The sequence below is a fragment of the Indicator indicator genome, chromosome 33, assembly GCF_027791375.1.
Source record: "Indicator indicator isolate 239-I01 chromosome 33, UM_Iind_1.1, whole genome shotgun sequence".
NCBI classification, from domain to species: Eukaryota; Metazoa; Chordata; class Aves; order Piciformes; family Indicatoridae; genus Indicator; species Indicator indicator.
In genome coordinates, this window is record NC_072042.1 from 6592725 (window position 1) to 6607939 (window position 15215).

General features: G+C 56.8%; 1 protein-coding gene across 1 annotated transcript; it reads left to right on the forward strand.

The window, feature by feature from the left end:
• Window positions 1-307: 307 nt before the first annotated feature.
• On the forward strand, window positions 308-11364 carry LIN28A (lin-28 homolog A). The gene is made up of 4 exons (XM_054395171.1): window positions 308-338; window positions 1290-1468; window positions 9857-10041; window positions 11151-11364. Exons 1-4 carry the CDS (start codon window positions 308-310, stop codon window positions 11362-11364), a joined length of 609 nt encoding a protein of 202 aa, XP_054251146.1.
• Window positions 11365-15215: the final 3851 nt, after the last annotated feature.

Below are 15215 nucleotides of genomic sequence, written 5' to 3' on the forward strand. Positions count from 1 at the left end.
GAATTTGGGAGCCTTTGAAAAAAACCTTCCCGCCCCCTCCCACCCCTATTGTTGGAGTGAAGATGGAGTCAAACCTTTCTCGGCTCCCTCCCGGCAGGGTCTAAGCTGGGAGATTTTTTTTTTCCCCTCTCTGGAAGGTTTTTTGTTTTGTTTTGTTTTGTGATTTTTTTTCCTTTTTTTTTTTCCTTCTTTTTTTTTTTTTTTTTTTTTTTTTTTTTGGCTGGGCTGATACCCTCAAAGCTGGCCGAGGAGGAGGGAGAAGGAGGCGGTAACAGCCACGACTCGGAATTTGCAAGCGAGTGTCGGGATGGGGTCTGTTTCCAACCAGCAGTTTGCAGGTTAAGTTATATTATTGTCGCAGCCCGCCTCGGCTCCGCGATTATTAATAACGGCGGCAGAGCCCAGCTGGGGGGCTCAGGAAACCTCCCCCCCCCCCCCCTTTCCCTCATCCTTACCCCAGACCCCAGCCCACCCAGCCCCACCGCGTCCCAGCAGTGAGGCCGGGCCCGGCGTGTGCTGGCTCCTCCGCTGCAGCTCTTGGGGGGGCTCAAGAGGGGTTTCTTTTATTTTCCCACACACCTTCCTCCTTCCCCAGCTTTAGGATGAACCCAGAAGTTTGGGGCCGGTGGCGGCTGCTGGGGTCGTTTGGGAACTGGGGGGTCCCAGCATCCCAGCGGGGAATGCTGAGAGCTGGGGAGAGACTTTCTCCAGCGTGGCTTGCTGGGGGCAGGGGGATTTCGGGTTAGTATTTTGGGGGAGCTTTTCCCTTTTCCTCCCCCCTTTTTGTTTTCTGTTTTGTGGGGCAGTGTTGTTTGGTTTTAATTGGGGGGGTGGTATGGTGTTTTGTTTTGTTTTGTTGATGGTTTTTGGATTTTGTTTTCTTGGTGATTTGGATGTTTTGGGAATTTGGGGTTTTCGGGTTTGGGAGTTTTGTTTCGTGGTTGTTGGGGTTTTTTTAATTATTATTATTTTAAAATGTTTTTGATAGGGGAGAACGAATTTCGTTCCCCCCACCCCACGCACCACCCTGTCGTGCCGGCAGGACCTGCCCTCATTTCCCCCCACTCGCAGGGTGATTCCCAAGCACACGTGGAAGCAGAGCCGACCGCGCTGCTCGGAAGGGGTTGAGTTTTTTGGGGGGGTTGTTTTGGGGACCTTTTCTTTTGCCTTTTCCTTGAGGAACCTTGAGCAGGATTTGGGGCTTCTGCTGCTCGGCCGGGATGTGGGGACGGGTACCCCTCGGTTCCCCCCAGCCCCTCGGCTCAGCGGCTCGGTGGTTCTCTCCTCAGGTGCGAAGCCGGGAGAGGAGCCGGCCGGAGACTCCCCCAAGGCGGAGAACGAGCCCCAGCCCCTGCACGGCTCCGGCATCTGTAAGTGGTTCAATGTCCGCATGGGCTTCGGCTTCCTCTCCATGACCGCCAAGGGCGGCGCGACCCTGGACTCCCCTGTCGATGTCTTCGTGCACCAGGTAACGGGGCCGGAGCCTGCGCTGGGGCTGAGGGAAGAGGAGCAGCCCCTGGCACGCTCCCCTTCGAGGGGATGCGAGGCGGGATGTGGGACCCCCACCACGACGCCTCCACGCCAGTTCCATGATTCCCCATACATCCCAACTCGGCAGCCCGGCGGTTTCGGGGTCTCCCCGGGCTCGTTTGTCCGGATCGTGGCGTGTGGTGAAGGGGCAGGCAGAGCCCGGGGGCTCCTCTCCGGGGACCGACCCTGTAAAATGATCCCCGAGCGATTTAATTTTCTCATCATGGGTCCCCGGGGAGCCCCTCGGGGTTGGCTGCAGGGGAGCAGGTGCGAGCGAGGCTGCTGCTCACCCCATGGAGAGACCTGGGGATGAGCTGGATTTCCCCCCTGGAGCGGGGTCCTGGAAGTGCTGAACCACGCAGGGAGGCAGGATCAGGCTGTCCCCAGCTGTGGCTCATCCCCTTGGAGGGGGCAGTCTCTACCCGGACCCTTGTTTCGGCCGCGGCTGGCACAAAGCCGTGCGGGGTTGGTCGCATACTCTCTCCTGTGGGGTAGTGACAGCCTCGTGGTCCGGGCTTGACCCGCACACACCTTGCTGAAGGGGGAAGCCCCACGCGTGTCGATGATCCTGCGCCGAGGGAAGATGTGAATTGAGGATTGTAACTGTTTGAACTCCTCCCACAGCTGGTGGATCCCATTTAGGGGCTGGGGGTACAAGTTTGGAGATGGTGCCCAGGTCGGGTCTCGGTGTTGGGGGGTGATGATGTGGGGTTTGGCAGCGGTTTGTGTGGGTGAGAGCTGTGTGAGAGCTTGGCCTGTGGCCCCTTGCCCCAGGGAATTGGCTGCCACCGAAGCTGGGGAGTGCAGTGAACAGCAGTGGAGGGGGAACAGGCACAGGCATCCCTGAAGCAAACCCGAGTGAGTCTGTGGGTACAGCTGGCAGCAACTGCACAGGATTTGGCCCACAGCAGCGGGATGGTTCTGGCTCTGGGGAGCCTCTGGCCAACCTGGCTTCAGCACTCCAAATCCATCTCACCGTCTGCTAACAGCCTGGGGGTGCAGGACTGAGCCCCTGGGCTGTGTTCCCGGGGCTGGGGGCTCCAGCAAGTCTGTCACCCTCTGCCCAGGAGGCAGTAGCTGCTCCAGGCAAGGCTACAGCGATCTGGAAGTGAATGATGACCCAGGGAGAAGCAAATCCTTTCTGCTTCAGCTACAGCGTGTAGAAAGTGCCTCGGCAGGAGTTACCCTCCTGGGCCAAGCCCACCAGCTGGGTTTGGAGTCGAGGGCTCCAAATCAGCTGGGAAAACTGAGGTCCTGGGGCTCTGAGAGAGCAAATGGGACTTTGCATCTCAATGTAGCACAGCAGGACCCAGTGCCCCTGGGGGGAAGCCTCCCGCCCTCCTTCCCTTCTCCTGGGGGTTTATTGCCCCCAGACAGTCTGGTTTCCTGATTGCTCTTGCTCACATTCCTGCAGGAAGAGAATTATCTGGGGTGCCTCTGCTGGGAGCATCCCACCACCCCCCCAGGGAGCAGTGCAGCATCCCACTGCCCCCCATTTTCTGGGGTCCCATGTGCAGGGTTTGCTGCTTTTGGAGGAACTATGGTGAATGTTGGGGAGAAGTTGATGCTTTTGGGTAGCAAAAGGGCAGCACGAATGGTTTCCACAGGCAGGGTGCTCCCAGTGTGAGGCCTTGCACCAGCAGAAGCTCGTTGGCTTTGAGCTGATGTTGAGTTTTCCCCCTCAAGGCTGTGCTTTGCCTCCTGCTCTGCTTGTGGGTGGCAGAAAGTCGCTGCTTGGGCTGACGCTGGTGCTCCTTCCACCACAGAGCGTCCCGGCACTGGCTCAGCCCCTCCTCAGAGAGGGACCAAAGTGGTGCTTCAAGCCCTGCCTTGCTGCTTGTGGGTGCTGTGTGGAGATCCAGGTGGTTCTGATGATGCTCTCCCCACCCCAGCATCCAGGCCCTTCTCAAGAGCTGGTGCCAGCTCTGCTCCCCGGGGAGGGGGTCAGGCCTGGGAGGGCAAAAGCCAGCACTGGCTTGGGGGGGGACACAACACGCAGGACTCAGCCCCACGCCCCAAATCAACCACTGTGGGTTTAACACCCCAGAGCCCCCCCACCCCGCAACTCGCTTCTTCCCCTCTTCATTTACATATGTGAATGATGACCCACAGGAAGTAATTGTGGGAGAAAGAAGGGAATTGGCCTCTTTAGATCTATTAAATCACTTTATTACAGGAACCAGGTCTGAATGGCTCCTCTCTGCGGGGAGTGCGTCTCCATCTCCCTCTCCCTTTATCTGATCACAAAGAGATTAAAATCTCGGCAGGACAGGAGACTAACAGGGCTCCTCGGGGCTGCCTTTCCCTCGAATTGTGAGCTAAAAATGAGGCATTTGGGTTCAAATGCCTCCCCTGGCCACTGGAGATGGATTCATTTGGGGCCTGTGAGGAGACGGGGGATGAAGCACAGAGGAGCAGAACAGGTTGTCCCGAGGAGAAGGGTTTGAGCAGCATCCATGAAGGCATTGGGGTCTCGAGATGGCAGAAATTAGGCTGGTGCTGAACTGAAAGCTGCGGTGGCCCCATGGAGATGTGGCTCCCAGGCTCTGGGCATCACTTATGGCAGTGTGGGGCTGCAGGGAAAGGTGACCTGGGAAGGGCAGAGGAGAAAACCTGAGCATGCCAGGGCCCCAGGGCTTGGTGCTGCTGGCCAGAGCAGGAGGAGTGAGCACAGCCCAGCAGTGTGGGGTTTGCAACTCATCTCCAAACTTGGACCCTCCAGTCCTGTCTGGGAGCAATGAGGAAGGGGCTGCTCAAAGAGGAAGGGGCTGCTTGGCCTCTGGGGACCACTGCCCAGCTTGGTGCTGCCTCCCCAAGTGTTTCTCCAAGCCAGCAGGTTGAGATCTTTGATAAAGTTGATGGTAGATGGTTTGGTTTGATTCTTTGTGATTTTGGCAAGGAGAGCTGCTGGTCACTGTGGCTGCTGCTGTGGCCATAGGGAGTTTGGTCACTGGCACCTTGGTGTCACAGTTCTGAATGCCCTTGAGGGAACATAAGGCTGTGCCCATGGTCAGGGGCCAGGATGTGGCACTTCCCACCAGTGGCAGCATGAGGCCAACACGGGGGTGAGACACTTTGATCCTACCTTGGTGCTCTGGGTGCTGTCATCCCCAGGAGACCCATGGGGGTCAAGGGTTGGTGGAGGGGATCTGTGCTGGCAGTGTGGAGGGATTTTGGCTGCCACTCAGCCATGGATTTTGGCTGAGCTGACCTGGGCTGCCTCCTACCTGTGCTCTGCTGGGGCTGGAGCCAACCAAGACGTGAGCCATGACCTGGGGTCTGAAATAAACCACCACAGGCTTGGAGGCAGCTGCAGGCCTGGTTGTGCAGGAGAGCAGAGGCAGGGCCATGAGGGAGGATTGATCTGCTGAGAAGCAGGATCCAGCCATCCCGTGGGCTCTCTGTGATGCCTTTCCCCTGGTGTGGGGAGCAGGGCAGGATCTGGCTGGGGGTGGGATTTGGTTTGTGCAGAGCTGGGATGGCAGCTCAGAGCAGCCCTTTGGGTTAGCCTCTGTGTGGGACTCATGGTGCTCTCAGAGGCACAGGACACATTTACTGTCCCCATTTTTCTGCTGTCTCATGTGCACCACTCCTGTGTTTGCTCTCCAGGACCCAGGCTCACCCCACAGCACTGGGTGGGCACCCTGAGGTGCTGGTGTTGGGTGGCTGCAGGACCTGGGAGAGCCAGGGTTGTTTGCACGTGTTCTTGGGGAAGGGATGCCCTGGGGTAGAAACCTCTCTGCTCCGGGGGGTGGGGAGGAAGTAGAGGCATTTTTTTGAGGTTGTTTTTAAAGAGCTGCTGGAATAGAATCGTTTCCCACTGCTTGTGCTCCTCTTCCTGATGGTAAAGAGTGAAAGAGAGAGAGAGAGAGAGAGACTTTATTCCACCCTTGGAACTCCCTCAAGACTCACACACACACAAAAAAAGCCTCCTGTCTCTGTCTAAAGATTAACTGATGGCTGCCGGCGCATCCCTTCCCCCCAGCTCCCCCTCGCAGCCCCAGGGTGAGGGGCAGGGAGGGAAAACACCCTTCAATGGGCTCCCAGATAAAATGGCCCAAATGAATGGGAATCGCTCCTGTTACAGCCTGGGGAGGGCCGGGATGGAGTCGCTGTCTTGGCAAACTCCTGTCCCTGCCCCCCTCCATCCTCCCGTGTTTTCTTCTCCTCCCCTCCTTTTTTTTCCCCTAAGAGTAAGTGGGATAGAGCTGGAATCACCAAGGGAAGGTGTGCTGCTGCTGCTCCTGTCGTGTTCCTGCTTTAACGTGGGATTATGAAACAAATACACAACCACTGGTCCCAATTAGCTGCTCCCTGAGAGGCATGGGAGGCTTTGTCCCTCTCAGGGTGGGGAAAAATCCAACTGAAGGAGCTGGAAGGGTGGATTTGGGGCAGGGAGATGATGGATCAAATTCCAGTGGGTGCAGGTTTGTTGTTTGTTGTTTGTTTTTTTTTTCTCCAGAATTAATATCTAACAATTAATGTTGCTGCTTCATGGTGGAAAATTAAACACAGTTGTAGTTACTTTGGCCAGAAAGTGACTTTGAGTTTTACTTGAATGGGAATAAATCCTTGAAGATATTGCTCCAGATGAGAGGAGGGAGATGCTGGAAAGCCCTGTTGGGATTTTGTTAAATCCCCTGTGTTCTCCTGGATGCATCACCAAGCCCATGGAGCTGGGGCAGGACTCTTTTTCCAAGCAGCAGCCACCAACTGCTTGTGTGGAGCTGCAGGAAGGGCCCAGGGGGTGATTCCTGCTCCCAGCCATACCCACGTGAGCCTGGAAACTGCAGCCCAATTCCCAGCGCCTGAGCTGCTGGCACTGGGACAAGATTTACTGCCTGGGTTGGGGAGAGGGAAGGGCTTTGCTCAGGGCAGGGTCCAGGCACTGGCTGTGAAGGCAAAGGGACGGTTCCCTGCTGGCCTTGTGGGGAGCTGGGCTGGCCCTTGTGTCAGTGCTCCGTGTTGGCAGAGCCCCCAGCCTTACCAAAATCTACTTAGGGGCTGCTTGCCCTTGGACAGTGTCCAGTTGAGGGGTGCAAGGTCCTACCCTGCTGGATCAGGGCTCAGAGTTCCTTTGGGCTTGGGCTGCCCAAAACTCTCTGGGCACAGCCTAGCCATAGCCCTGGCCCAGCTTGGTGCTGCCGTTCCCACAGCTGTATCTTCGCGCAGCATCCCGACCTGGTTCCTTTCCCGAGGGATTTCAGTTAAAACCGCATCGCTCCGGCGAGGTGCAGCGGCGGCTCCGCCCCAGGCCCCTGCGGACACAAAGCCGGTTTGATTGAGTGGCCAGGGCTGGCCGGGAATAAACGTCCCCTTGTGTCACGCTGGCGAGGCCGCGGGGACAATGGTGACCCCGGGGCTGGCCGAGCCCCTCCAGAGCCTGGTGGCGTGGGGGTGAAGCAGATCCTGGTGGTTTGGGGAGCAGCAGCTGGATTTGGGGTGTTCTGTGGTGTTGCCCCTTGGGAGGGGAAGCAGAGGGATGAAGGCAGGTGGAGGAGGGGTGAGGGTAAGGGGCACCTAGTGCCAGGGGGTGTGGGCAGCCCTCAGCTGCTTCTGTGCTGCGTCTTTGTCTGTGGTAAATAACTGCGGAGCTGCCAGGGTGTGGGGTGGGTGGAAAAGCAGCGAGGTGCCTGCCGTGATGCCTGCTGAGGGGGTGCCCAGGGAGGCTGCATAGTGCTGGGTGAATCGGCTCTGCTTCGGTTCCTTGTCCCCCTAATGATGACAGTGAAGTCCTTGTGCTGGGCCGTGCTTTAAAACAGTTTGATCAGGAGGATGGCAACGCTTCGTGATCCCGAGCCCAGGGTCACCCTGCACACCCCCGCACCCAAACCTGACCCTTCAGCTCCACCGTGGGACCCAGCCCCCCCTGCGCAAACCCCAGCTCTGCCTCGGCAGGCTGGCTGGGCGCAGGGCTGATGTGCGGAGGGGCTGCAGGGGGTCAGAGGGGCCGCGGCCATGCCTGCCACCCTTCCCCACCCCCCCGCCGTGGCCTGGAACTCCTGGAATTTGGGCAGCGGGAGCTTGGCCGCCGCCAGCCCTTTGTTCTCGCTGGCCGGTGGCTCCCGGCCCCGGCCCTCCCCTGCGCTCTCCCCCCACCCCGCCCCATCCCCAGCATCCCCGGCTCGCTCCGATCCCCCCCCTCCTCTCTTTATTTTTTTGGGGAGGGAGGGGGTGTGGAGGCCTGGGAAGGCTCCGGCTTTGTGTGTGGTGTGGGATAGGGGCTCTGGGCCCCTTCCTTTCAGATGCAGGAGGTATGCAGCTAATTCAATGGGCTGCAGTTTGATTACCTATCTGATAACAGAGGAATGCCAGCAATGTGTGTGTTTTGGGAAGGGGGCAGGGGGGATGCGCAGGGACCACCGGCCACTCTGCAGCTCACATCAAAAGGCTGCGGGCGGGGGGAAGAGCTGGGGTGCCCTGGCAGCTACCACCCCTCCCCTTCCCCACTCCTTCCCTGGGGAGAGGGCGTTTCCTTTGGCCTTTTGGTGGAGGGGAAGCTGGGGGGTGGTTGTCATCCTCACTCACTCCTGGAAAATAAATCGCTTCCCCCCTGTCATGTTGCAGCAGCTTCTGCCCCAGCCTTCCTCATCCTCAAAATGGGGGTGATGGGTGGCTCACGGGAGAGCATTGAGGGTGGGGAGCTCAGCTGATCGTGGGTGATGGTGCCAAGGGGTGGGCTGAGCTGGGGGCTGGGCAGCAGCTTGTACACTGGAGTGCCCCCTGCCACGGCCAGGCTTTGTCCAAAAGCTTGGAGATTCCATGTCTGCAGTGTAAACACAGCTGGGGTTGCGAACACCCCAACAAGGATCTCTGCCTCCTGTGCCATGGAGTGATGCTCCCCATGGAGTGATGCTCAGCTCTTCCTCAACCCCCAACCACCACAGCTGCTGCTGAATTGGGGCAAATTCACCACCCATGGAGCCCCTGTCCTTCAAACTGCCTCACATGGGGGGTTTGAGGGCAGCATGCTGGGGACAAGGCAGGGCTGGTGGTCAGCCCTGGGTTGGTGGCCACCCTCAAGATGTCAAGGCTGAGCCAGGCACATCCTGTGTTGTGCTGGCAGCTGCAGTGCTCAGTACCCTTTTGGTGATGCTCAGCACTGAGGGAAAGCCCAGTTAGGGCAGGGAAGCAGTGTCTGGCAGGGTGTTTGTCAGTGGTTACGGGATTGCCCAGATCAGCCCAGGATGGGCAGGGGTTGCTGTGAGGCTCTGTCATGTCCTTGTTGTCATTGGGGACTTCATGGTTTGGCTCTCCCCGTTGGGAGCAGGAGCAGGTCAGAGAGTAAATCTTTCTGATGATTCCTCCAGGTCCACCTTGGAGCCCATCCCAGCAGGCAAGTGGAAGTGGACTAAGCGGATGTGGGTGACCTAGCCCAGCCTGTGGGGTCTGTCCCACCCAGAGCTGTGTCCCCAGGCACAGAAGCAGGGAGAAAGCAGCAAAAGCAGCAGGAAAAGGGCCCTCAAGGGTTGTTCCTGCTGTGTTCCCACTTCCCTTGTGCATGGCACATCCTGCAAGAGCCCACCAAAAAAAAAAAACACAACCCAACCCAAAAAAAAAAACTCAAAAAACAATCACTCCTAAAACCTCACAACTCCTTTTCCTTCCTCTCTGCTTTTCTGAGTCTTGGCAAGATCTAGGGTGGAAGAGGGAAGCCTCCATGCCTGCCCCTGCGGGAAGAATGAGAGCCAGAGCTCCACGTGCCGGGAGCTGCCCAGGCCATGAATGGGGGAGATGCTCCATTCATAAAGGCAGCTCCTGCTGCAGCAGCGCAGGCGTTGGCGCCGGCTCTGCTGGGAATCGCCAGCCCGCTGGAGCTGCTCCTCCCTCTGCCAGCAAATCCTCCCCCTTAGCGCTCTGCTCATACTCGTTTGGGCTCTGCTCTTGGAGCTGAGAGAAGGCCCTGTTTGAATCGCTGCCTGGACTCATCCCCTGGCAGAGCAGGAGGAGATGCTGGCACAGGGGGGCAAGAGGTACCAGCTGCACCACCCAGCTCAGCTCCTTCTGGACTTGTCCTTTTAGAATGGAGCTTGTGCAAGCGGAGTGGATTTTCCTGTCCCCTTCACAATTTCCCTTCCCCAGCCTGGGTCTTTCTGAACTCCAGTTTGATTGTGTGGTGATGATCATAGCATGGAATGATTTGGGTTGGAAGGGACCTTAAAGATCATCCAGTTCCAAACCCCTGCCATGGGCAGGGACATCTCCACACAGGGGGTGTTGGCATCTCTTGTGCCTTGGGAGGTGCTTGCTAGGCTGGGGCTTGTTCAGTGCCTGGTGGACACCTCAGATCCTTGCTGACCTCATCCTTTCCCTGTTCCCCCACCAGAGCAAGCTTCACATGGAAGGCTTCCGCAGCCTGAAGGAGGGGGAAGCTGTTGAGTTCACCTTCAAGAAGTCCTCCAAAGGCTTGGAGTCCATCCGGGTGACCGGGCCTGGAGGGGTCTTCTGCATCGGCAGTGAGAGGAGACCCAAAGGGAAGAGCCTCCAGAAGCGCAGATCCAAAGGAGACAGGTAAGGGGTGGCTGGGGCCTGAGCTGAGGCAGGGGCTGTGCTCTGCAGGCACCAGGAGCTGCCCAGCATCCTGCCCATGGCACAGGGCTGGGGTCTGGCAGTGACCCCTCCTCTGGGAAAGTGTCTTCCTTTGGGAGTTAATGAGTGGCAGATGCAGCTTGGTGGGGAAAGGGCAGAGGTCAGGGACACCCCAGGCAGCTGCTCCCCTGGTCTGGGGGAGCTGTGCTGGGCAGGGCTAATTTTCTGGAAGAGAAACTCTTCCCGGTGGGAAGGAAATGGCTGGATGTGGCCGGATGTCCTGGCAGCATCTCCCACGGTGCCACTGGGAGCCCTAAGGCAAGATTCTGGCCAGCTATTCATTCCCCCTCTCCTCTCCCATCCTCTCCATCCCTTCTGCCCAGGGATGCTTCATCCCAGCCCTCCCAGTGGATGCTGCCCTCCCCACCCAGCTATTCTCACAGGCAGGTTTCTAATTCAGTTGGGAAGGAAAAGAAAAGAGCCAAAGGATTGCGTCCATCCCAGGTGGATGCAGGGTTTAAAATGGACCCAAGGCAGCTCCCTCTGCCCACGCCACTCTGGTGTGGAGGTGACTCCCGGGGTATGAGTGCTGCAGAGACACAGCTGTGAGAGGAGCCACATTTGGGGTTGTGCCCACAGCCCCTGCAGCCTTTCTCCTCTTGCTCCTCTCACTGCCTGCTCAAGCTCTGCCGTGGGCTTCTGCTCCACAGGGTGCAGGGTCAGAGACACAGGAGCCAGAACCGGGATGGAGGGGTGGAAGCCCTCCCTGCAACCCTGATTTTTTTGTCCCCAAGTGCCCCCCTGCACCCCTGACCCAAGTGCTGGGTTTGGCTGCAGGGGTTTGCTGCCATCTCCTGGGTACCAGCAGCACCACTGAGCCAGGGCCAAGCTGGGGCTCTGTGGGAACCAAACCCAGAGACAACATTGGCCCCCAGAGAGCCAACACCAGCAGTGCCTGAGCCATTTTCAGCCCAGCTTTGGCTACAGAGCCAGATGGACACCCCCCACCCCCCACCCCCAGGCAGCATTCCCACCTCATTCTCCTCCTCCAATCTTTCTCCTCCCCCCACTCCCCTGCCCCCCTCCCGCAGATGCTACAACTGCGGTGGGCTGGACCACCACGCCAAAGAGTGCAAGCTGCCACCACAGCCCAAGAAGTGCCACTTCTGCCAGAGTATTAGCCACATGGTGGCCAACTGCCCCGCGAAAGCACAGCAGTCGCCCAGCTCGCAGGGCAAAGCTGCCTGCGGCCGAGAGGAGGAGGAGATGCAGAGCTCCGCCCTGCTCCCCGAGCCCCGCGAATGAGGCAGGCTGCGGGGGGCCAGGGAGGGGCTTCCACCGGGCTGAAAAGGCTTTGGCAAGGCAAGGGGCAGCCGTGAGGGGCTGGGGGGAAGGAGGGCAGGGGGAAGGACTGGGGAGGGATGATGGCAATGCTAACAGCAGGGACCTGGTGTTCCTGCACAGATCTTTTCCCTCCCCACTCTTGTTCCCAGCCCTGTTTTAACTGGGAGGGCTTGTTCCAAAATCAGCACCCAGCACATCTCTTCCAGCTGAAAAAAACCAACCCAACCATATTTGATTTCATTTTTATTCTCCTAAGTGAAGCCAGGCAGTGGTGTCTCTGGGAGGAGGAGCAGAGAAGCAGCATCTCAGGGAGGAGCTATCACAGCTTCTTGTTCTCCTGAGCTTCAAACAGACCCTGGCACAGCTTGGATGGGCTGCAGGAGACCCTTCCCCATGCCTGCTCCATCCTTCTGCCCCAAGGAGGGAGGCCAAGAGGAGAAGGCTGGCTGCAGAGGGCTGGGGAGATGCCCATGGGCTGGCCCCATGGGGGGACCCTCTGCTCCTCACACCTCCTTGCTTGAGGATCTGCAGTTTTTCCATGGTCACCCCCCCTGCTGAAAGCAGCAGAGCTCAGATTTGGGCTCAGTCTGGGAGGATTTGGGGTGGGCTAACACTTGCTGTCTAGTGCTGTATTTGGGGGAGATCAGGTCAAAAGAAAACCACTTTTGGGTTGGGTTTGTTTTTGGTTTTGTTTTTTTTTTCCCCCTAAGCCTTCCAGCCCAGGCAGTGCAAGTTGTTTTCTGCAGCCAGCTCCTCCCCTCTAAGTCTTCTCCCTGCCTCCAAAACATGGAGCTGAGCAGCAGGAAGGTTTCATGCAGCAGAAATGCTCTTTGCTAGACCTTGGGCACCAGCCACAGGGCAGAGCCAGCTCCTGGGGACGTTGCTGGCAACATTTCCCTGGGAAGCTGTGCATGAAACCCACCCAGGGTTTGGGCAAACCCAGCTGTGCTTCGATCCAGACTGCCTGGCTCTGGAGCCAACAACCTTCCTCTGCTCCTCCTGCCCAGCCCATGCTGCTGAAACCAAAGGCTCCTGGGCTGAGCCTTCCCAGGGGCAGAGGGAAAGGTTTCCCCCCAGGTGGTCAGTGGCTGCTGTCCTCCTTCCCCAGTGCCCCCACCCAAAGTCTTGCCTTTATTTATTGGCCCCAGTGGACAGGTTCTGGTCCTGGGGCAGCCATCCCCTGGCCATGCTGAAGCCAAGACCAAGTGAAAGCTGCACTAGGACGTGCGTGAATGACGTATCCTTGGGTTTGTTTGTTGTCTTTGGGGTTATTTTGGGGGGAGGGGGGGTTAATTTTTTCTTTTTTTTTTTAATATAAATATTCCGTTCTTGTATTTTTGTATATTTTAATCTTTAAGAAACAAAAAAAAAAAAAAAAAAAAAAAAAAAAGAAAAAAGAAAGAAAGCAAGGGGGGGGGGGGGAAAGGAAAAGAAAAGGGAAAAAAAGGAAAAGAAAAAGGAAAAAAAAGAAAAGGAAAAAAGAGAGAGAGAGAGAAAGGACATAATTCCTGCAACTTATTCTCAGGTATTTGAGCAATCTCAGGGATAAAAATGCCTCTGGAGCCCAGTGCTGGACAGACAGGAGGGGGTTTTATGTTTTCTAGCAGCACAAAGATGTGACAAAGTCTGTACTGGAAGTGTAGCTCTACCTCACTGGATGTCCCCTAGGTGGACTGACCTTGTCCAGCTTTTCAGTTGTGATTTTTTGTTTTTTGGGGGGGTATGTTTGGGATTTTGTTTTCTTTTGGACTGTATTTTAATAGAGTCTCTTTGGCCTTCCCTGTGGACTGAGGAGGAATTTGACTCTGCAGATCCATGTGCAGGGATGGAGAAGCCAGACAGTGCCATGGGGCAGGGAACCAGCTGCTAGAGCCTGTGTTGGCTCCCCAACTCCAGATTTCCTCCCAGCCCAGTGGCTTTTGAGGACTGTCCTCCATTTCTCTCTCTTGTTCACTCTCACAAATCCCCTTCCCACCGTCCCAATAGGAATGTTCCAGTCTGCCCCATGCCCGAGTCCTCCCATTGCCCATGGGCTGGGATGTTGCACAGGCACCCAGCAGGCTGCTGCTGTTTGTCTGGGGGTTGGAAAGCCAGAGGATGGGGGCCCCCAGCCTGCTCAGGGGGTCCCCATCCTCTTCAGGGGGTCCCCATCCTCTTCAGGGGGTCCCAGCCCATTCAAGAAGACATGGCAAAAGGTGTCAGCAGTATGGGAGGTTCTTGAGAGCCTGAGGGTTTTATTCAAACCCCTGCCCTAACCTGCCCTCAAGCAAAAAGCTACCTGGTGCAAGGTTGGATCCAAATCCCAGGGAGGTACAACTGCTCCATCTTTCTTCTCCTCCCTTCCTGGCTTTCCCCAAATTCTGGCTGATGATGGCTGGGAAAATCTCTTGGTCCCTGGGTTGGGGGCACTAAGACTCTACTTTGCAGCTTGGGGCTGGCTGGAGCCTTCCCAGGGAGGGTGTCCTGGCATGCTGGTGGGTCAGGCCACGGGCATGGCTTCTGCTGGTGTGTAGGTAGTGATAGGTTTAGATGTAGAGCAGGGCTGGAGCAGATGAGGAGCACCAACTCCACTCTCCCTGTTGGGCATCGTTCTGCCCTGCAGCACGCAGGCACCGGTGGGGATGGAGAGCAACTGCCCAGCTGCTCACCTGCCCTGCTGCAGCAGTTTCAATGGTGAAGTGCTGGTTCTCTTCTCGGGAGGGTGGGGGTGTGGGTGTGGAAGGACATCTTTAGTTCTTGACTAGCAATGGGATCTATACAGAACTGCTTCAGGCTTTTGTCTGCACGGGGTAAATGCAATAGAGAGCTCCAGGGCTGTGTGTCCAACCCGGGCCTGGGTCCCGCTGCTGCCTCGCAGGGGGGCTGATGGCCTTCCCCTGGCACCTCTGTTGTGCCAGGGAAACTGCTGCCCCCTCCCCCCCCCCCCTTCCTTAATTCTTGTATCTGTCTTGGAAGAATCATGTAGGACCTTTCCCACCCCCTCCCTGTGTAATGGTTTGGTGATTTCTCTGCTAGCTGTCTCGTGTGTAAATAACCTCTGTAAAGCTTTCCACTTTCTCACAGTGTTCTCCTTGATTATTGTTTACAAATGGAAAAGGAATAATTAAAAAAAAAATAAATAGCCAAAGCATCTAATAGGTTATGGTCCAGGGAGAGAGGATCTTCTCTGTATACTCTGCCTTGCAACTGTGTGGGGATAAGAGCTCTGGAACCATCCCTGTCCTAGGCTAAAGCAAATAGCAACCAGCTTAGAGAATCACTCAGGTTACCCCCGGGGCCAGCATGGTGCTGGCATCCAAGAGAACAGGGATTTGTTTTATCTGCAAAGGGAAGCCACACTGAAGAGGATGGAATTGATTCACATCTTCTCGTTGTGGTTCTCCCTCTGTCTTGACAATAATTAACTTGCTGCATCATCACCCACCCTGCCCAGGCTCGGCTTGCAGGCGCTGGGCACTATGCATGGGGCAGAGGGATGAGGCAGAACACTCAGGGTCCTGCTCTAACCCAGGAGCATTTGAATGTATGAGATAAAAATGTGTCCCTCACGAGATAGGGGAGGGAGTCTCCCCTGGTGTGAAAACCCTTTTGAGTCACAAGATTGTCTAGGAGGAGACAGAAGAATGTAATCCATGTTTACTGCTAGCAACCAAAGCTTGTTTGTGTCAAACTCTTGAATTTTTATCAAGTGGGTGGGAGGGAGGGGAGACTGGGGGTGGTTTGTGGGTGGTTCAGGGCTTACCCTGATTCCCAAAGAGATTTCCTGCTGGATTCCCTGCAGCAAGATCTTTTGCTGCAGGTTGCCCCCCACC